General features: G+C 40.2%; 1 protein-coding gene across 1 annotated transcript in view; it reads right to left on the bottom strand.

The window, feature by feature from the left end:
* EXOC3 (exocyst complex component 3) overlaps positions 1 to 5,692 on the bottom strand; it is a gene marked incomplete in the record, with an annotated part of 966,706 nt that extends 961,014 nt beyond the window's left edge. The window contains 1 exon segment of the mRNA XM_044065090.1: positions 5,253 to 5,692. Within this exon segment, the coding sequence (XP_043921025.1) occupies positions 5,253 to 5,405 (153 nt within the window).
* Positions 5,693 to 23,927: the final 18,235 nt, after the last annotated feature.

Genomic DNA, 23,927 nt, shown 5'->3' with positions numbered 1-23,927 from the left:
GTACACTCTTCTCCGTCTCCTCACTGTGGGTTGCTCAGCAGCATTTGCATTGTCACCACTCTCAGCATGTTGCATATGTCGCCTTATAACAGCAATGGCAGCCCCTAACATTTCTTTGTCTCAGTAAAGCTTTTTTAGTTTTCACTTCTATTAGCTTACTGTAGTGTTGCAGTGTGTCTGAGGAAAACATACGGGAATATTTTTTGCTGAGTTTTAAGTGCTGGGCTATGCTAGTGTACTGCCTGTGTAATTGCCTGATTCTGACTGTTTTCACCTGCTAGCTCTGCTAGTACTCCCTGGTTAACTTCCTACTATTTGTTGTGCTTCCTTTTCCCTTTGTTTCCTCAGGGGGCAGCACTGCGCAAACATGCGCACACCAGCTCACACGCGCGCACATGCTTACACGGACTACAACTTGCTTATTCTTGCTAACACGCGCACACACAGGCGCAAACGCGCTTACATGGGTTTCAACATCCTTACACTTGCTTACTCCGGCTTACACGCACGCAGGCTTATTCGGTTTACAGGTGCGCACATGGGCGCACACACGGTGCAGGCATTTCTACAAGAAACTTTGGTGTTGTTCACGGTATACACCTTCAATTTCTTGCCTTTAGCTAGGGTACCTGTTGACACACCTATTCCAGTGATTAGTATCTGACAGCAGACACATGCCACTCTACTCCAATGAGCTTCACTTTTCTCAGACATAACCCCCTTATGATGTCACCTATCTTCTACTCTGTTACACCCCTTATCCTACTCCTACACGACACTGACTGTGCTCTTTTGCTATGCAAACTTGGGATTCACTATCCTTACCCTCATTTGCATAGGATTGCCTACTAATCCTTGGTTACAACTCTTAGACTGAGCTTCCCCCCTTAGCAACCTCTACTCGGTAGCCATGTTGTCTTTGGACTGCCATTCCCTTGCATTGTATATTAGGGATTACTGCATAATCCACATTTCTGCTTTTTAATTATTGGTTTTCTGTTTTTTACAGTGCACCGCGTTTGCGTGGCACTGCGCTTAAACATCGGCGATCGGGAAAAAAATTATTTTAATTTATTTTTGCATAGGTGGACACTGCCAATGGCCGTATTTTTGGCCATTGGCATGCTTCCTCGACTGGATGCATCCTTTTTTTTGGAACTGTCACGGCTCCGTTTTGCTATTTGCAGAAACGTACTCAGTTGTCAACGGAGTACATTTCTACAAATAACACTACTCTTACTCAGACAGGTCACAAATTTACCTCATTTGCATACCTTTCAGCAGCAAATGAGGTAATTTGCATATCCTTGCCCTGTTCATGTAAGAGTCATTTTAGGAGCTCTGTTGCACGCCCCTACCGGCTGTTCCTGGATCGCTCAGTGGACATGTTGGCTGCACGGAGTCTTACTCTACTCTTAGACTCCATGCAAGCCTTCGTGAATCCGGCCCTAGGTCTTTCAAAAACAGTTGGAACATGTTTCACTATCAGTTGGTGAATAAAAGTAAACAATTATTCCCCAGTGTGATGACAGGAGATGCTGCCAAGCACAGCTAGCTGGAATTTTGTAAATTATATGTCATTTGTGAATATCAAACTGGTTTATACAAGAAGTTTGTGTTACAAATGTATTAAAATTGTATGTCGTGTATATCAAACTGATTTTTACAGAGGTTTGTGTTGAAAAGGTATTTGTTAATGTGCTTGTGTTTGAAATGTAGCTACAGTGTGCCCTACTGGAGGGAACAGAAATGTACATGCACTTGTACCCGTTTAATGTAAGCAGAGAAAACTGGAAGGTTAACTTCAGTCTAGTAAACTTTAAAATGTATCTTAAATTTAATCACTTTACAGTCTAGGAAATAAAGATGCTATCTCACAAGTTTCGATGAAGCCAAAGACACAAACTCTGTACTAGGAAGCTTTCTGCATTGTCTTTGGGGTGAACTAATTACTACTCTGGAAGCGTGGAGGTATGAAGTTGTTTTATGACTACCAGCACCTGACACAGACCTGAGCAAAAGTCCTTGTGTGTGTATTTTTACAGGTAACTGCTAAATCCTGCCAGCTTTCAGCAATGGGGAGTTGCATGGGAACTAGAAGTCAGAAGATACACAATGTCATTCTGCAAGCTATCCCAGAAGTAATATTTGGGATATTATTTTGAGAAGTCTCTCAGTAAGACTGTGCAGTCTGTATTCTGTCTTGGGCCTGACAAAAAGAAGGACCATTCACCACATCATCTGCCTCGCTCTGTTAAGTAAGTAGGGAACAGTAATTCTTTTAGATTCTGTTAGGAATATAGTGAAGTTTAGTTTCAATATTGTTTTTCTTTGTCTGAATCTGTCCTTCAATGTTATTTTAAATATTTCCTGTAATTTTGAACTCTGATGTCACTGTGAATATATACTTAGTATTTCTATATTTAAACATTTAATTGTGGCTGATCTTTGTAAAGATATGGTGACTCTGTGTGGTCCACTCCTAATAGCCTTGCCCTTGGTCAAACTACCATTTGTATGAATATTAATTGCACTCAGTATATTGGGTACCCTTGGAAGAACAGGTAGCTGGCAGGTGTCTAATGGCAGTAATAACTATCTTATAGTCTAGGCAAGAAGGGGGCATAGCTAGTAACTCTGTGCCAGCCTTTCCCAGGTGTGTTTGCATGTGTGTGCTTGTGTGTGTGTGCATATCATATCTCAAAGAGTGTGTGTGTGTCAGCTACTTGGGCAGGAACACTAAACACTGGTTGAACAGATAAGAGTGTTGGAAGACTTGGCTTGGAACCCTGGCTAAGGACTCAACTCTATAGCAGTGGTAGTGGAGAGTCTTGGGGATCTGGAGAAAGAGAGAGAAACCAACCCTAGACTGTGTTCCCCATGTGCTCTGAAGGGAAACTGCAAGCACAGAGCGCTGCATCTGTAGATACTTTGTGTGTACCTGTTCTACTCCCAGTGAACGTCCACCACTGGTGCCAGTGGTGAGGTTTGAGGCTCCTTGACTACTGGCCCAGAGGTGGAGAGTCATCACCCCAGGCTATATCAATACTTTTATGACTCACCGTTTCCTTTCAATCCCAATTATTAAAATAAAAAACACCTTTGAGAAATCTGTTTTAAAAAATAAACATCTTACTGACTCTTTAATATTTAAATAATTCCCACTTGATCTTAAATTCCATTTTACAACACTGGTCTGACTCCAGTAACCAAGCTACAACACTACATTTTATTTTAATACTTTCCTTGCCCATAGTAAATCAGTATTATTTCCCTCTAGTAGGGTCTTCAACTAATGTGCTCATCTAACACACCTGTACCATTACAGTTACCTTTCCAATTAATATACTGAGCATTAAGATCACCAACTATTACATCATAAATATTCCCAAACTTAGTAAAAATATTTTTACTAAAAATCACAATTTTCCTGATGGCTCAAACATGGGGTCTGTAAAACAAACTTACCTTAACAGTCCTAGTATTTACTGATACATTAATTGTAGGACTGTTAAGAGTATATCTGCTGATCTACTTGTCATACATTAGAAACAGATTTCATGTTCATGTAAATAGATAAACCACACTTCTGGTCAACCCTGACATAATGATGAGCCGTACATCCTTGTAAATGCAATGGAGTATTTCTTACTGAAAACAAAGTTTCAGTAATTAAGAACACAACAACTTCATCTGTTACAGCTCTAGTGTCTAACTCTCTTTCTCTTTGCATATATTATATAATATAAACACACACACATACATATATACATATATATATATATATAATGAGACAGAGAGAGAGAGGGATTAGAGAGATATAGATAAACATTTAAGATGGTATCCACTCCATCTTTCATCTTTTTCTTATATTCTCTGTTCTCAATAAAAATAATTCACATGACCCCCCACAGTTTTTCCCCTCAGGAATATATTGCCATTATAATCTAAATGTAAGTTATCTTTCCAAAAACAATCATGCCTACATTCAGAATTTTCGCATAACAAAATCACCTCAACATCTGTCGCTAGATACGTCTTCCTCAAAGAATTTGTGAGTGCTCAAGAAACTTTTGTTAACCTTAATCCAAATCGTTATTCAGGAATAACATCAAGAAACACCAATTCAAATAGTTCCCTCTTATTAGTGCAAATACTTCTAGAACTGTATTGATATATAAAGGTACATTACATCTGTCACCATCATTTACACCCGCAACAATTATAACCCAACCATAGTTTCTTGCTTTGATAAAAAGACTTTTCAGTGCTATCAGTATATCCCACATCTTAATTCTATTAGACTTACAATTGTAACCCAATTTTTATTAGCACCTGGCATCATACTTTTTATACCCCCTCAGCACAGAATCACCAACAATCAATACTTCTTTTCTTATTGATCTTTGAACAGGTTGTTCATTACTGATAATATCTCTAAAATTATTTTGTAGACCTACATCTGATAATATCTCTAAAATTATTTTGTAGAACTACATCTCCAAAAGCTTAAGCCTTTCCTTATCTATTCCATCACAGGCATCTTTATCTATACCCATTTTAGCTTCTACTCTCCTTTGACTTGTATATCATTTTCGTCATTATTACGTCCACAATTCTCATCCTTGTAGTCTTGGGTAAACTTCCCATATTAATAGTTTCAGAAATTAGTGTTCACAATGACTGACATAGCTCGAAGGCTGGAAAAAGTACAACCAGTTTCAAACAGAATTTGCAACCTCTTAACTAACCCTTTCTTTCCTACCCAGAAATCATATGCGATTCCACACATGACAAACTGCTTCCCAAGTGCAAGAGATGTGTCATAATAAAACCTCAACTTCAGTGACAGCCTGTCACTACACTATCCACAAAGCATGCAGTTGTAAAGATGTATGCTACAAACAGTCCCATGTTTGCTCAACTTGAAGTAGGGAAAGTTGCCTGCAATTAAATCTTTTCATCCTTAATTCTGTCTGTACGACATAAATACCACAATCATCTTACAAATACTCCACCTCAGCAACTCACTGTCCCTTCCTTCCCGGGAGCCTTGATGCAAGTCTCAGTGAAACTTACTTAGCTGGTTTAAATGTGTTGAAAATTATTATCAACTGACAAATAAACTGCACTCTGTAACTAAAATATCATGCAAAATAACTGAGATTATCACCCACAACCCCCACACCGCACAATATTTCTGATGAGTTACAATCAGCTTCAATTCTGCACAAAGCAGTAACATAGGTTACCTTAAGCCTAGCTTCAACGGAAGCCTTCTTACGAGCCTCCCTCCGCCGATACTGTTCTACTTTATCCAGCTGATCAGACCGCTGCAGCATGCCAGCCACCCGCTGCACTGCGGTGGCCACCGCCTCCCTGTCAGTCTCCTCCATAACCCGCATCTACCAGACTCTAGGGCCACAGCCACAACTATGGGCTCAGCAATTACTCCCCTCAAACCGTCCTCTCCTCTCCTTAGGGATCCACCACCAAGTGGAACAGACAAAGAGAAGCACCAAAGATAAAAAAATTTAAAATAAAAAAAAATGTACAGCTCTATCTTAAGACGAGTACACCACACAAAACTTCCAATCCAAAAGTCATTTTAAAGGGTTAACGATATAAAACTCCATAGCTGCCAATTGAACACAGGCCCAAAGGAACTTCCTCTTCCCAACACGTGACAGAGCGTAGACGGTATCTGATTCGTCCTCGGATCAGGTGATGACATTTTGAGGTGATATTTAATTTTGATAGACAAACGGACTGGTTGTATTTTTAACATTGTAAAGAGAGTGAAGATTTTGGTAGGTACGGTCATGTGTTGTGAGTGTTTGTTGTTCCATAATATACATGCCTCTCAAGTGTACCTCATTACAAGGAACGTACCTCATTTGGGGTCTTAAAAAGTTCATGTTTCTCGAAGTTCCATGAAGTTTCACATTGAAAGGGTCTGCAGCACATTCAGTGTTGAGATTTTTTCAAATGGAATTCATGGTAAATAGAAATAAATCATATTAATTTATTAAAAGTTCTCCTTTATAAGTAAAACCAGCATATTTTAACCATCCTATGACCTTCCTAGCTGAAGTTGCTAGTAAGCCACTAGTACATGTTCCACATTTTGTCCATTTGTTCCACATTATGAGGGCTAGTGTTCCTCATTTTGGAGATGGAAGGTTGAGAGCTATGATAATATAAAGTTGAAAGGCAAGAAGGTAGTGGGGTATGTTGTCACAAATAAATTACTTAACTAGACGGTGCTGTGTTCGTAAAACGTCTAGATTGTTATTTGTCATTATTTTATAATGCGGTTGCAAATTAATGAGCAACGTTTCTTTATTGTCCCGGTTTTCCACCAAATTTCAGTCGGTCTTGCAATGTGCGTGATTTTTTTTTCCTGAAACAGGCTTTAGATAAGGGCATAGCCTGATTTAGAATGTAAAGTTAGGGTTACCGCCTGTCCCATTTTGCGAGGGACAGTCCCTCTTTGGGATGTTGTGTCATGACAAAAAATATTAAAAATGGCAAATGTCCTGAGATTGTAGGACATAATTATGTCCCATATTTTATGTAATAGTTCCATAAAATAGTTATTTCTGTATCTAAAATACCTAAATGTTACAAAACACAGAATAAGCAACTAAACCGCTACAAGAATAAGTTTTTATTTAGGCAAAAAAGTAAAGTTCTATCTTTTGTACTGACTGTGGGTATGTGTCTGCCTGTAAAATCTGATGTGTGTCCCGAAAATGTCCCTCTTTGGCCATTTGAAAAGGTGGCAACCCTAGTTGACATATTCATGCTGTCTGTTAAGAGTAGGGTTACCACCTGTCCCACTTTGCGAGGGACAGTCCCTCTTTGGGCAGCTGTGTCCTGACAAAAAGTATTAAAAATGGCAAATGTCATGAGATTGTAGGACATAATTATGTCCTATATTTTATGTAATAGGTGTATAAAACAGTTATTCTGTATCTAAAATATCTAAATGTTATAAGAAACAGAATAAGCAACTAAAATGCTACAAGAATAAGCTATTATTTAGGCAAAAAAGTTAAGTTCTATCCTTTGTACTGACCGTGGGTATGTGTCGGCCTGTAAAATCTGATGTTTGTCCCGAAAATGTCCCACTTTGGCCATTTTAAAAAGTGGCAACCCTAGTTAAGATCATCACACAGTATTACTGGAAGAACCTGGTTGCAGAAAGGTACTTAGTGTGCTGTGAATAATCAGATGTGTACAAAGGGTAGGATTTGGGAATATCCATCAGGGCAATAAACCAGCTCATGAAATGCAAGTAGTCCAACACAAATGATTGAAGCATAGCTCCCAACCTTACCTCTGATAATGTGAAACAAATGGGCAAAATGTGGAATGCATGCCAACAGCTTACTAGCAAATCCATTAGGAAGCTCACAGCGTGGTTAAAATTTGTTATTTTATACTTGATGAAGGTATATCGGTTAAAAAATTCCTAACACTGAATATATAACAGAGCCCTTTCAATGTGGAGCTTCGAGGAACATAGTAGTTTTAAGACCCAAAGGAACATTCCTGGTAATGAGGTACACTTGGAAGGTACGGATTGAAGAGATCCTGTCCATATTATTGTTTGGGGCCCATGCCCATCCACTAATCTCATAAAGCATGCAAGAATTCACTCCTTTATGGCCCTTGCCTCTGGCTGGATTGGGCCATTTCTTATTTGATATAAGACTGCAGGTGGTCTAAACTTGTACCACTCCCACCAGGCCCCATACATTTAGCATTTTAATCAACTCTTCAAGATAAGCAGCATAGCTGTGACAACCTAACCTAACCTCCTTAAAGTTTGCTGAGAAAAACATGAACTCCACCTCTTTCTCAACTCCTAGTGATGTCGCCCTTGTGGGACAGCAAGACCCTCAGCTACTACTTTAGGAGAAGGTTGGAAGGATTCTTTGTTGCATATGTTAAGAGAACTTGAGCTGGTACACTTTTTACACACACACACATATATATATATATATATATATATATATATTTTTTTTTCTACTACCCAGCTACATATTCATGTCCCCTCCCTTCCAGCCTGTCTGACCCACTTTCTGCTCTTTCTCCAACCATTCCCCCACTTCTGCCAAGTGAACATATTACTTCTCTTGGCAAATTTTTATGGGTCTTTGATGCCCTGGCCTCTGCTTCTTGAGTTAGGATGAGATTAAGCATACTCATGCTTACATAATGACAGCATAATTTATTTTATTTTGCCTTTGTTAAAAGGGAAAGTCTGACTGGGTTTAGCTAAATCACTTTTCATCAGAGCCCCAAAGAGTAAAAGCAACATCACACATAGAATAACAGTGTCCAAGCAGTATTCAGGTATTTACAGAATACATGGTATTTTAAACAAAGTGCATACATTCACAGAGTACATGGATATTTAAGCATCTGATATATTTACAAACCACATCACTATATATATATATATATATATATATATATATATATATATATATATATATGTGTGTGTGTGTGTGTGTGTGTGTGTGTGTATTTATGTATATATAAATATATATATATGTATATGTGTATTTATGTATATATATATATATATAGAGAGAGAGCACCATATTTCCTATTTACAAGGTGTCCTTATGAGTCTGTTGTAGTGTACATGCTTTTCCATTTGGTGATGTAGTAGGGATTGAAAAAATAGCATACAGAGGTAAAGTAATGCATTTTTGTTGACAAAGAGAGATGACAAGCTTCTTAGAGACATTAATTTGGTAGTTAGTATTTAGAGCCTCAGTCTTTAGAGAAAGAGAGAGTAAAAGATAGGAGATGTTAAGGTTTTGTTTAGTGTGTTCAAGAGAGAGATTTAGTGAAAAAGAGACAGAAAAGAGAGAGTGGAACAAGAGAAGTGGGTAATGGAGTAAGGGAGTTCTACATATTAAAGATATAGAGTGCCTTGTTGACAAGATTATGACTAGAATCTTGGCAAGTATATTAGTAGGTTGGAGGGCAGTAAGTGAGTGTTATGTATTAGGAAGGATGGTAACTGGACTGTAGGTAGAAAGGAGGATGTAAAGCAGTAGACGTGAAAGAGGTAGTGGTAGGGGTGAAGGTAGAAAGAGTGAGTAGGAAGAGTGTGTGAGAATAGAGATGAGAGGTGGTGCTAGTAGAGTTGCTGGGGTTGGGGGAGAGAAGTGAGTGAAATTTAGAAGGAGCTATGCAAGACTGAATGTGATATTGGGAGAAAGTGATTGGTGGAGATCATCTGGGATTGAGAGTAGGTTGGATAAGTTACAGACTATGTACACAGAGTTAAGACTAGTGAGGAAACCAGTCTATAGTAAAAAAATTGATGGAAGCTACAGAGCTACCCTATGGAAAGCAGGAGGAAAAATGGCTGTAACCATGCATTTATCCTGACAAACCTAATCACTAGTAAATTGCCAGTCAAAATGACAGCTGAACAGCTAAATGAATTATATGTACAGCCAAGCCAATCAGTCAAGAAAATGGTTCATGAAATGTGAGCAGTCACCTGAATTGCAGTCCATCTGACACCAGTGACTGAGAGGATCCTGCCAAGCCAATGTATTAGTCCCAGGAGTTGGCCAAGCCTGCCTGTTAACCTCAGAAATAATGCAAGGATCTACCCCTTTACTAGAAATGATATGTCTTTGGAGGTGCTTGAAGCCTGCCTGGCTAAAGGGTCATACTGTGCAAGCCCATGACACCTATCAGCAGCATCACCATCATCATCCCCCTTTTTCACATTTTTCTACATGGGGTCAGGGTGTTGTGTTAACTTTCTGCATCTCTCTCAATTCAATCCCACTGTCATGCCTTCTTCAACACTCACTTGGCCATCACAAGTCATCTCTCACACAGTCCATGCACCTGTTTGCTTGATGCCTTTGTTTCCTCTTGCCTTCTTCCTGTCTGTCCCAAATCTTCTTTACCAGATTGTCTTCTGCTTTTCTGCACATGTGCCCAAACCACCATAATCTGTTCCCTTTCACCTTTTCTGCAATTGGAACTACTTTGGCTTCTGCTCTTTTGTCCTTATTTCATTGTCTTTCATGCAGTGTGCATCCTACCAACTGGCTCAGGCACTTCATCTCCATCACCTCTAGCTTCCTAAAATCCTCCACCTTTACTGCCCAGGTTTCTGTACCATACAGTAGTACTGGTTGCATCCCTGTTTTTTTAAACCTTACACTTTTCAACTTTAACATTCTTCTGTTATATACTACAGCTGACATTCTGTGTCAGTTGACTACAGCCCTCTAATTCTAGTTTTGACCTCCTCATTTAGACTTCCCTTGTTCTAAACCACCTCACCTATATACTTGAAGCTGTTAACCTGTATTTTACCTTCTGAGTTCTTATCTTCTACTGATTTCCCCGTTTTGCTGCCATTACCACTGTGCTATCTGTACTTAGCTTCATTCCATGTGCCTTCAGTTTTACATTCCATTCCCCATCCATTGCTGAAGTTCTTGCACAGAGTCTGCCTATAATTCTGCATCACCTGCATACAGCAACATTGATGATCTGTACCCTCCAACCTGTTTGCTAATGTAGTCTGTCTCAAGTATGAACAGCAGTGGGCTCAGTGCTGAATCCTGATGCACATCCACTCTCACTGGGAACCCCTCTGTGAGGCTGAACACTGTTCATATTTGAGTCATTGGGTCCTTGTACATTGCTTGCACTAATTCTTCCAATATTTCTGGGACCTCAAACCACTGCAGGACTGCCCAAATCAGCTTTCTTGGGACCTTGTCATATGCTTTCTCCATGTCTAGGAATGCCCAGTTGGACTCTTTCTTCATCTCTAGCTTCTTCCCAAGTATATATTTTACAGCAAACATCAGGTCAGTTGTGCTGCATCCTGATCTGAATCTAAATTGTTGACAAGGTAAAACAAAAATGACCAACTTGGCAGCAAAATATAAATATTTTTTTCTTCTTCTGGCTTTTCCCTGTTAGGGGTCACCACAGTGGATCACCTGTCTGTTCATGATTGACAGTGGAGTGTTATGGTGTTGTTACCAGCCCGGCGCCTAACCTTCCACAGAAAGCACACACATGCACGCACTCACACCTCTAGGGCCTATTTAGAGTGTCCAATCCACCTACAGCATGTCTTTGGGATGTGGGAGGAAACTGGAGCACCTGGAGGAAACCCACGCGACCACAGGGAGGACATGCAGATTCCCCACAGAAGGCACCCCAGCCAAGGATCAAACCAGAGAATCTCTTTCTGTGAGGTGACAACGCTAACCGCTGCACCACCAAGGCTGCCCTATAAATATTTTTTTTCTAAATATGCTTATTTCTTATCAAATGTTTTTATATGGTCTGAATAAACAGATTGATTGTCCATGAAAGTGCTTACTGGTTTTTCTTAGTTTTGTTTTATTAAAGTCTGTATTTTGCTACTTTTTAGATTGTTTGTTTTTGTTTTAACTTGTCACCATACAGTTTTTTTTACATGTTCAACCTTTACCCACAAATCATACCTCAGTTCTTCACTGAATCTGAACTGTTCATCTCCCATCTTACTTTCTGCTAGTTTGCATATTCATTTATCAATCACCCTTTCCAGAGCTTTCATGTAATGTGACAGGGATTTGATACCTCTGTGCTGCCCACAGTTGTGAATGTCTCTTTTGTTCTTGAACACTGGCATGAGTATGATTATGATCTAATAATCTGGGATCTGTCTTTCTCGTCATGCTGCTGTCAGTATCGTCTGTGATGATAGAGGCGAGTGCCAGCATAGCCAGCTGGAGTTCTGTAAAGAATGATATGTCCTTTGAATATCAAACTGATTTGCGCAAATGCTTTTGTTACAAATGTATTAGAACTGTATGGCATCTGAATATCAAACTAATTTGTACAGATGCTTGTTACAAATGTATTAGAACCATATGGCATTTGAATATCAAACTGTGTTTGTAAAGTTGCTAGTGTTGAAAAATATATCAACAGTGGATCCTGCCGGAGAGGAAGAAAATATACATGCAGGTAGTAACTGATTAAATGTATATACTGTAACTGAGAACACTGGAAGAGCAGGGTTAACCAATTAGCTTACTTTAAGAAAAATAAGGGAAATGTACATGAGCTGTTAAACCATTAAAATGGCATCCCACAGTGATGAACAGTTCCAGAGATGGGAGGTCTGGAAGAAGCCATTGTTTAATAGCCTCTCTATAGAAGAGGGGAAGTACTGTAATTGTTTCCTGGGTTGAGGGCACTGCCATAAACATTTAGATGTGTATTGTAGCAAGTCTATGCTAAATTCCTGTCTCAGCTTTAAAGAGGGGAGTGTGGGAATAAGAGGCAGATGAACAGATGTGATGTCATCTGGTAGCCAGCCTAGAGATGATATTTTATATGCGAGCTTGACCTCAGTGCTCAGTATTCTGTATTCTGTCTTGGGCCTGAGAAGAAGAAGGACCATTCACCACATCATCTGCCTTGGTGTATTAAGTAAGTAGGCAATAATAATTCTCCTAGATCCAGTATAGTAAAGCTTGCTTTAAATATTGTTTTTATTTATTTGTCTGAGTCTATACATCAGTGTTATTTTCAATATTTCCTGTGAAATGAACTCTGTGGTTTACCATAAATATATATTCAGTATTTACATGTTCTTTTATTATTTATTAAAAATATTTTAAATTTTCATTGCGGCTTGTCCTTTTTTGAAAATATTTAAACTTTGAGTGTACTTGCATATATTTATTTGGTGATAACTCTGGCCACTACTGAAAGCCTTGCTGTTTGGTCAACATTACCATTTGTATTAGTATTAACTTTACTCAGCATAATTGGATACCCTTTTAAGAGCCTTATAGTAACTGACTGCTGGCAGCGAAACAGCCTTATAGACTGGGCAAAGTTGGTAGAGCAGGTAATCTGTGCCACACTTTCCCAGGTGTGTGTGTTGGGGGGGACTAAATCTCTAAGAGTGTATGTGTCAGCTACTTGGGGCAGGGACACAAAGCATTGTTTTCACAAAGGGGGTGCTGGAGGACTTGGCTTGGATATTCAGCTGAGGACTTAACCCTACAGTTGTACCAGTGAGGAGCCTTTCTGGGGACCTGGGGAGAGATAGATATAGAGAAATCCAGACCTCTGGCTGTGTGTGTCCTTTTGTGCTCTTAAGGGAAATTGTGCTTGATGCAGAGAGGTCTGCATCTGGAAATACTGAGTGCATCTATTTGTATTCCAAGTAAATGTCCCACTCCAGTGTCAGTGGTGAGGATTCAGTCTCCTTGATTACTGGCCCAGCACAGAGACATCACATATTGTTTGGCTTTGGTGGGATCATCACATATTGATGAGCAGTGGTAGGATATTAATTGAACTCCTGCAGCCTGTAAGCAGATTTCACTAAAGGAGGTGTGTACTCTCAGCAGCCATAAAGTAGACATTTGGAGTTCATATCACAATAGTTTTATTTATTTACTTTTTGTTAGCTTAGTTAGTCAGGGAGAGCAGGCAAGGATGTCAGCAGAGGATTATGGCAAACTGACAAGAAACCAGTTGGCTGAGATGTGCCAAGCCAAAGGACTGGTGCATGCCATCCTGACTAAAGGGGAAATGATTGCAGCCTTAATCACAGCTGCAGCACAGACCAGCAACCAGAAAGACAACCAGTCTGGCATTGTGGATGTACAGCTCTCAGAAACGGTACAGTTCAACTTTTCCTCAAAGGACTTAAAAATCCATCTGGAGTTAAAGGGACTTGAACTGGAGGCCAAACATTTGGAACGGGAATCGTCAGAGAGACTGCAGCCTTTGGAGGCTGACAAAAATGAGAAACTGCAGCATTTAGAGGCTGAAGAAAAGGAGAAGCATCAGAGTCCGCCAGTAAGAGGGGAAGCCACTAGTTCAGGTTCATGGCCAAGATCAAGAGTTAAATGTTTTAAATGTAACCATTGGTGTCATGTAGCCTATAGATGTCCATGGAGGCAAGGTGGGGAACAGAATGTGGGGGACCCAGCAAGTGGGAATACCAGAATCTCAGTGGTAAGTTGTCTGGAGACAACAGGGGTACCCGAGTTTGTATCCTGTCTTGGTGGATGGAAAACAGGCCACTGCCAAGAGAGACACAGCTTCTGATATAACCATTGTGAAGCTTGCAGTGGTTAAAGAGGAGCAGTACTTGCTTGGGCAGTCCACTCCAGTCAGAGTCTTAGGAGTGATCCCATTCCAGATGCCTTTGGCCAGGGTTCACCTTGACTGGGAGGGTGCAAAAGGAAGCAAGCAAGTAAGTGTGTTTGAGGATATCCCTGCAGATGTCTTGATAGGAAATAATTTTGATAATGCAGTAACTTGTGTGCATGCAATGATGCACAGTCAGACTTGGAGACAGGCATGTAGGTCTGGTAGCCTGGGGGAGACCCAGACAGACTGCATCCCTGAAGCCAGGACTGGTGATGTGGCTAATTTAGGGAGGGAGCTACTCTGTAACAGAGAGCCTGAAGATCAGACACAGCTGCTGATAGGTACTGATGTTCCCTTGGACAGGGTGACTGCAAGGGCAGAAGTGAGTGGTAGTATCCAGGCGGACAGTGAGGCACAGCTGTCAGAAGATACCAGACTTCCTGTGGCAGGGGAGCTGGGAAAAGTCACAAAGATAGAGTTGAGACAGGCTCATCCCTCAGATCCTACATTACGAGGCCTGAGGAAGGTATTTAGGGAGGTGCCTGAGTCTCAAGGAAAAGGGGAGTCTGTATACTGGAACAAAGGGTTACTGTATAGAGAGTGGACACCTGGGGGAGGGCTAGATGGTGAGGCAATACAGCAGTTGGTAGTGCCCAGAGCCTACCAGCTGGCACTTCTAGCCATAGCCCTTGTCATTCCTTTTGCAGGTCATATGGGCATAAAGCGTACACAGAGATGTATTATGCAGAACTTTTATTTGTCTGGGATTGCCAGGGATGTAACAGGGTACTGCAAGACCTGTGAGCAGTGCCAAAAAGTAGACAAAGCAGAAGACAAGGTCAAAGCTCCTTTGATGCCTTTGCCTGTGATTGAGGGGCTGTTTCAGAGGGTAGCTATGGATATTGTGAGGCATCTGTGTACCTCACGTTCCACAAGGAAGTAGTATATCCTGGTGGTAGTAGATTATATTACTAGATACCCTGAGGTAGTAGCTCTGTCCTCTATTGAGGAAGAGAAGGTGGCAAGTGCTTTGCTAGAGATTTTCAGCAAGGTAGGTTTTCCAAGAGAAATCCTGACTGACAGGGTGCCAATTTCATGTCAGACCTGCTGGTTTGTCTGTGGAAGCACTGTCGGATGAAGCACTTTGACAACCCCCAACCATCCCCAGACTAATGGTTTTATGGCGAGGTTAAACTTTACACTAAAGACCATGCTATGAGCATTTGCAGGCCAGTTTAAGAGAGAGTGGGACAATTATTTGCCACATCTGCTGTTTGCATACAGAGAGAGATACCCCAACAATCCACAGGTTTTTCACCCTTTGAGTTGCTGTATGGACATAGGGTGAGAGGACCTTTAGATTTGATTCATGGCAAGTGTGAATCCCACAATAAGTCTGTTGTGGCATATATCCTAAACCTCAGGACAAGGCCAAGGGAATTCATGGACCTGGCCTAGGAGAATGTGGCAGGAGCCCAACAACAGAAAAGGGTCTAGTGTGACAGAAATGCTCGAGCCAGAGAGTATACTGTCGGACAGCAGGTGATGGTGCTCATTCCTGTCAGACATAGTAAGCTGCAGGCTGCTTGGGTGGGACCCTTCAGAGTGGTAAGGAAGGTCAGTGATGTTAACTACATGGTAGAACTGATAGGCAGGAGGCAGGGGCCCAAATTGTACCATGTTAACATGTTGAAGCCTTACCATGATAGGGAGGCCCTTGTGCTAACTATTTGCAGTGAATGGCAGGAGGAGTCTGAGGGGGATTTGGTGACTGATCTCCTCAGTGAAGCTCTGACTGCCACCTCAGTGAAAGGGGTAGCAGTGTCCCAGTGGCTATCCCCTACCAAAGTTCGAGAAATCCGAGCAGTATTACAGGAGTTTGGTGACATGTTCACTGGGAAACCAGGATCCACCCACCTGGTGCCGCACCATGTGGATACAGGGCCCCAAAGACCTGTCAAGCAGGCCCCTTAAGAGGTGCCTAAGCATGTCAGACAGACTCTGAGGGAGGAAATACAGGAGATGTTAGAACTAGGAGTAATCCATGAGTTCAGCAGTCCCTGGGCCTCCACAGTGGTGCTGGTACCAAAGAAGGATGGCAGCACCAGGTTCTGTGTGGACAAAGAAGACTTAATAGTCACACAGAGTCAGATGTTTTCCCCATACATAGGACAGATGAAGCCTTAGAGCAGCTGTGTGGGGCTAAGTATCTGACAAGTATTGATCTAACCAATGGCTACTGGCAGGTGCTCTTGACTCCCACGGCTAGGGAGAGATCAGCCTTTGTGACTGCTTTCAGATCATACGAGTTCTCAAAGATGCTCTTTGGGATGAAAATTGCCCTAGAAAACTTCCTGAGGCTGGTAGATCATATCCTTGCAGGAGATTATGCCCTTGCTTACCTGGATGATATTGCCATCTACAGCCATTCTTGGCAAGAGCACCTTCAGCATGTCAGGGAGGTGCTAGGCAGATTGCAAAGGTCAGGATTGACCATTATGCCCAGTAAGAGTCAGGTGGTTATAGCAGAAGTCTGCTACCAGGGACATAAAGTGGGGAATGGTAAGATCAGGCCATAACCTGCCAAAGTGGAAGGCATTCAGGCATGGTCTGCCCTTGTTACCAAAAAGCAGGTGAGTGCATTCTTAGGGATAGTGGGGTACTATAGAAAGTTTGTCCCCAATTATAGTGCAATAGTTGCTCCCCCTCACAGACCTGACAAAGAAAAACAGGCCAGATAATGTAGCGTGGACCCCAGCATTTGAGCAGGCATTGCAGAAGCTTAAAGGAGCTTTGGGAGGACCCCCTGTGTTAGCTAGTCCATATTACAGGAAATAATTTGTTGTGCAGGTGAATACTTCAAACCATGTGTAGATAAATATGTATGTATGCCTTTAAAAAGCTTTCTAGAGGCTTGCACAAGTGTATAAATACTGAGCACATGCGAGCTTGACTGCCATTTTGTAGTAAGTTGTTGAGATGTAAGCACGTATGTCTGTGTAGCCTGTCAGTTAATCATTTTGTTTATATTTTGTACTGCTGCTGTCCATCCTGATGTGTTTCTATGTGATAAAGTATATAAATGAACTACCCCACCTGTTCGTCTTCAATGGTGAAACAAAATGAGCGACATGGTGTCAGAATGGGATGCAGAAATCCAGATTCAGGACCAGAAGGGACTCTCTAATGGTGGAGGAATATAGAGGAATGGATCATCCCTACTGCACGTATAATTCGCAAAAACTGGTCAGAAACATATTTCAGGTATCAAAACTTACTTAAATGATTTCTTATTCACAAAAAACGAAGCACACAGAACACTCAAAATGAATTTCTAAGTAAACGAAATGTCTAAAACTACGACACATTAATTAGAAAATATTCGTATAACTACAGAAAATGTTTGATATAAAGTCCAAACTGCATAAAATGTACAAAATAAGGAAAATGACTGTGGTGCTGCAGTAGCATTGTCGCCTCACAGCAAGACGTTGTCGGGTCCGATTCTCAGTTAGAGAGTCTTCTGTGTGGAGGCATGTGTGAATGGGCGTGCCTTCATTGAAGGTTGTGCATCAGGGCTGGTAACTTGGCACGCAAAAATCCACTACCAAACATTAACGGACCGGAGTTCCGCTGTCGCGACCCCTAACTGGGATAAGCCGAAAGACACAACAACTGCATTTTTTTCACTATAAGCTACTGTTTTGTATTAATTAAAGCTATTTAAGATATCTGATGCATACTCTGAGTTCACGTGCATTACAGTGCAGTTATATCACAAAATACAGCCATTTCAAAGTATATTTCACAAAGTACAGTATTTCAAAGAGTTTATTGTGCATTTCAATACTATTACAAGTGCTGGCTCTGTGTGCATGTTCATACATAATTACAAGGACCATATTTTCATTGTGTTTGGGCATACTTTGTTGGCATGGCTGAAGGATTTCAAAAACCAGGTCCACTTGTCTTTGATAATAATATTGCAGAGAATTGGAGATTGTTTGAGCAAGAGTATGATATTTTCATACAGTCTGCATTTTCTAATAAAGATGACTGTACAAAGGCATTTATTCTGCTCAATTTAGCAGATTCAGAAGACAGAAAGAGAACATTCATTTGTGTATGCACCTGTTCTATTTGCAGGAAAGGGGGAAAACCACCATATAGTGGTACCAGCTGAATCAAGGGAAGACTCCACGTGCTTAAAACATAAATTTAGAGAAATGTGTAACCCCAAACAAATATTACAGTAGAAAGACACTTATTTTACACAAGAGATCAAAAGCCTGGGGAAACTTTTGCAGCATATATAACTGACTTGAGAAACAGAACTAAAACGTGCAAATTTGGTGATTTAAGGGATGAGTTGATAAAAGACAGACTTATGTGTGGTATTAAAGATGATGCTGTGGAAAGATTTTGCTTTGTGACAGTGATTTAACTTTGAATAGGGCCATTGAGATTTGTTAGATATAAGAACTCACAGAAAAGCAGACAAATATGCTTAGAAATGAGAAATGCATGCTTTGGTATCTTCTAGTGCTCATATTTGATAGTATGCAGGATATGGTTAAAAAAAAAATCAGGCCTAAGCACATAGCAGCTACTGTAAGCCCTGCAACAGTTACTAGGAAACCCATTAGCTTTCTAGAAAATTCGAGAGTGCGCACAGTCTCAGTGAAGCACAAGAGTGAGTCAGCAAACTCAAAGCATATACCCTCACCCAGTTTCATAGTCATTTGTTGTAATTGTGGTGCAAATCATGAACCCAAAAGAGAAATGTGCTTAGGTTTTGGTCAGCAATGCCACAAATGCAATAAGTGAAATCATTTCAAAAGGTTTGTAAATCGAACAAGGGACATTCTTTTATTACAAGAGAACATTCAAAGAGACGGGCTGATCAATTAGAAAGCTGTGACACTACTTTTTATGTTGATGGTGTGTCAGTGTTTGGTGAAACAGTCAATGCAGTAGATTTATGGGCAACAAATGAAGTATTTTGTACTGTTTGGATAAATGGGAAACTCATAGAGTTCAAAATTGACACAGGTTCAAAGTGCAATGTTATTTCAGCAGAAATATTTGCTAGAGTAAGTTCTGGTGAGAAGCTTAATTTGGCAATGTGTGTGAAGCTTGTTGCTTATGGTGGTGAAGAAATTCAAACTGAAGGTTCAGTAGTGTTTTCATGTTACTCTGCTGGGAACAGCTATGACTTGCAATTTTACGTAGTCAAAAGGCATATACAGTCATTATTAGGCTTCAGAGACAGTTTGAAAATGGGACTAATTTAATTTAGTAAGGAAGTGTACCATGTTAGCTTGAAAGACCACTGTTCTAATTTCGCCCAGTCTATTTTTTCTACCTATGCTGATCTTTTTGAAGGCAAACTACCAGTTGTGTACTCCATGAAGTTAGAACCAGAAGTCAGCCCAGTTGTCAGGCCAGCCCGGAAAGTTCCAGTAGCTATGCAGAGCACAGTCAAAGCCGAGTTAGATAAAATGCTGCAGCAAGGTGTAATTTGTCCAGATGAAAAAGCAACTGAATGGGTATACTCCATGGTCATTGCTCATAAGAAAAGATCAGTTGATATAAGAATATGTATTGATCCACATGATTTGAACAAAGCACCGAAAAGGCCTCCTCATCCCATGCATACAGCTGAAGTGAAGAAGTCACTGCTCTTATGCCAAATGCCACTGTTTTTTCTGTCTTTTTCTGCAAAGAGTTCATTTTGGGAAATTTTGCTTGACCAGAAATCTTCATTGCTAACCACTTTCAGTACTCCTTTTAGCAGGTATAGATTTTTGAGAATGCCATTTGGGATAAATTCTGCCAGTGAAGTCTTCCAGCGTGTAATGGAGCAAATTGTTTTCTGGTTATCCATGTGCTATTATAGTAGATGATATTCTAGTAGAAGGTGATGGTGAAGCTGAGCATGACAGATACTTCAAGAAGGTTGTGGAAAGAGTATGTGAAGTGAATCTTAGGCTGAACCCTCAGAAGTGCAAATTTAGGCTACGAGAAGCTACTAATGTTGCTTACCGTTCAGACGTATGACCCAATCCTTCCAAGCAAACAGCAATTCTTGAGATGCTAGCTCCAGAAAATGTTCAAGATCTACAACATTTTCTTGGCATGGTTAACTTCCTAGGCAAGTTCATTCCAGACTTAAGCCAACTTTCAGCACAACATAGAGGGCTGACATGCAAAGATGTATCCTGGTCATGGTTAGAACAATACCAAAGAGTGTTTGATGTCCTGAAACAGAGAACTGCCAGTCCACCAACTCTCCAGTGATGTTCACAAACCAGTTACTCTTTCTTGTGATGCTTTGAAATTTGGTATTGGTGCAGTCATTCTTCAAAAGAGTAGACCAGTAGCCTATGCATCCAGAACTCTAACCCAAACTGAAATGCACTATGTGCAGATAAAGAGATTTTGGTAATTGTGTTTGCATGTTCAAACTTCCATGATTATGTTTATGGTAGACCTATCCAAACTGAAACAGATCACCAACCTCTAGTCACTCTTTTGAGAAAGCCTATGCATACAGCTCCAGCCAGATTGCAATGCATGATGTTGAAATTACAAAAGTATAATTTCAATCTTGTCTACACAAAAGGCAAACTTCTTTATCTTGTTGATATATTATCCGGATCACCCAGAAATACCACTGAACAGCATGAAAATGAGAACCTTGATTTTGAAGTCATGGAAGTGAGAAATGTTTCTTCCACACGTCTTGATGAGCTTAGAGGTCATACAGCCTCTGATCCAGTTCTTTATAAGCTCAACTACTTTATCAGTCGAGGATGGCTGTCAAAGCAGTCTTTCTTACCAGTAGACCTGCAACCATATTTTCCTTACAGAGATGAAATTTTGTTTGACAATGGTATCATCATGAAAGGTCAAAAAATGATTGTTACAATCTTGCTGTAAGGATTTTGGATTACCATTTTGCATTGTGGCCACCCAGGAACTGATTCTACCAAAAGAGGGGTGAGAGGACTAGTATTTTGGCCTTCTGAGTCAAGGGACCTTGAGAGAGTACTTTCATCTTGGAATGGTCATCATTACTTGATGTTAGTAGACTCTTATTCTAATTGGTTCGAGATTGACCTACTTCCTAATTTAGCATCCAGTACTGTCATTACTAAGATGGTGTCATTTTGCAGTCCAGGATAGCCCACAAAAAGTTGTTTCTGATAATGGTAACAGTTTACAAGCCAGCAGTTCAACAGATTTGCTGAAGAGTGGGACTTCACTCATGTCACAGGTAGCCCTGACTACCCGCAGTCAAATGGTTTGGCAGAACATGCAGTTCAAAGTGCGAAACAATTACTAGAGAAGTCAAAATGAAACAATAGCATTGTTTTCTTGAAGTTCTTGAATCTAGGGTTGCCACATTTCATTGTGGCTAAAACCAAACCAAAGCCACAACTATCACACCATCCATAACCCCCCCATTTCTGCCCCTCTCCCATCCACTTTCCACCCATTTGTGATGTCATCACAATGTCAGCTGATAGGAAACACCCTCTTTTTTCCATTCCTGATGTTTTTCTGCTGATTTACTAAGCTTTTCTGTAAAAAAGCATATCAAATCCGCTGATTTAACAAACTATGATAATCTGTTTCTTTTTTGAAAATGAATACTGGAGTTTGTACAGTGTTTTCTGGACTACCAGATAATCAGTTTAATTTCGGGATAGTCCGGAAAAAAGTGGATCAATGGTAACCCTACTTGAATCTCAGAAATGTTCCTCATGATAAACATCTTGGTTCACCTGGACAGAGACTTCTGTCGAGACAAACCAGAACCACACTACCAATTAGTAGTTCATTAATGGTTCCATGTGTCAAGAACACCGGATCAGTGAAAGCCAGTCTGTTGAAGAAGTGCTTATCCCAGAAGTCCTATTATGATAGGTCCAGCAAACTGCTCAATCCATTACAAGAAGGGTAGATAGTGAGGATGCAGTCATCCAAAGGTTTTGGTCAGATTGGCGTCATGAAAAGTGCATATCTAGACCTGAGATCATACATTGTGGAGTCGCAGGAGCAGAATTTAGACAGAATTGGAAACATTTGATCACAGTGTCTGAGTCTGTATTGCAGTATCATACCTGCGAGAAAGACTCTCTATCTCAGAATGAGTTTTCCAGTGTTCTAGTTTGAGAGGACGTTCCAGTAAATATCCTTGTTCCTGAGAAGAATCCCAAAACTCCTGAAGCAAGTTATTCACCAATGACTGTCCCTGTTGCTAAACCCAGTTCTAATTGCTATATCAGTAGATCAGGTTGCATTTTCAGACCATGTTCCAGATACACAGCAACTTGGACATAAATGTTGTGTTTATTTCTTATTGTCCATATAATTGCATATTTCTTTTCAAATGTCATTATATTGTGGGCAATTCATTAAAGAGGGAAGATGTAGATCAATATGTATGTATACCTTTAAGAAGCATTTAGGGGAGTGTACGAGTGTATAAATACTGAGCATGTGCGACCCTGACTGCCATTTTGTATTAAGCTGTTGAGATGTAAGCCTGTATGTCTGTGTAGTCTGTCAGTTAATCAGTTTGTTTATATTTTGTACTGCTGCTATCCATCCTGATGTGTTTCTATGTAATAAACTATATAAACAAACTACCCCACCTGTTCACTTGAGTCTTCGAAGGGGAGAGAGATGTGATGATAGGGACTAGGGACTAGTGCCAGCATAGTCAGCTGGAGTTCTGTAAAGAATGATATGTCTTTGAATATCAAACTGATTTGCAAATGTATTAGAACTGTATGGAATTTGAATATCAAATTGATTTGTACAGAGGTTTGTTACAAATGTATTAGAACTGTATGGCATTTGAATATCAAACTGTATTTGTAAAGTTGCTAGTGTTGAAAAATGTATCAACAGTGGTTCCTGCTGGACAGAAAGGAAATATTCATGCAGGCAGTAACTGATTACATGTATATACTGTAACTGAGAACACTGGAAGAACATGGGTTACCCAGCTAGCTTGCTTTAAGAAAAATGAGTGAAATGTAAATGAGCTATTAAACCATTACAATGGCATTCAACAGTGATGAATGGGACTGGCGATGGTAGGTCTGGAAGAAGACATTGTTTAATAGCCTTTGTAAAGATGAGGGGGAGTACTGTAATTGTTTCATGGCTTGAGGGCACTACCTTAAAGATTTAGATGTGTATTACAGCAAGTCCAGGCTAAATTCCTTTCTCTGCTTCAAAGGGGGGAGTTTGGGAACAAAAGTCATATGACCAGATGTGATGTCATGTGGTAGCCAGCCTAGAGATGATATTTTATATGAGAGATTGATCTCAGTGCTCAGTACTCTATCTTAGGTCTGACAACAAGAAGGACCATTCACCATATCATCTGCCTTGCTCTATTAAGTAAGTAGGGAAGAGTAATTCTCTTAGATTCAGTCAAGAAAATATAGTGCACCTTAGTTTATATATTGTTTTTCTTTATTTGCCTGAATCTTTCCAGCAGTGTTATTTTCAATATTTCCAGTGATTTGAACTCTGTGGTTTATATATATAAACATAAAATATATATTCAGTATTTTCATGTTCTTTTATTATTTATTATTAAATATATTTAAACTTTTCATTGTGGCTGGTCCTTTTTGGAAAATACTTCGGCTTTGAGAGTATTTTCATATAATTATTTGGTGATAACTCCTGGCCACTCAAAGCCTTGCTGTTTGGTCAAGATTACC

The sequence above is a fragment of the Protopterus annectens genome, chromosome 3.part0, assembly GCF_019279795.1.
Source record: "Protopterus annectens isolate FY-2018-M chromosome 3.part0, PAN1.0, whole genome shotgun sequence".
NCBI lineage: Eukaryota > Metazoa > Chordata > Ceratodontiformes > Protopteridae > Protopterus > Protopterus annectens.
The sequence above is the reverse complement of the archived record's forward strand: the minus strand, read 5'-3'. Positions and strand labels throughout refer to the sequence as shown.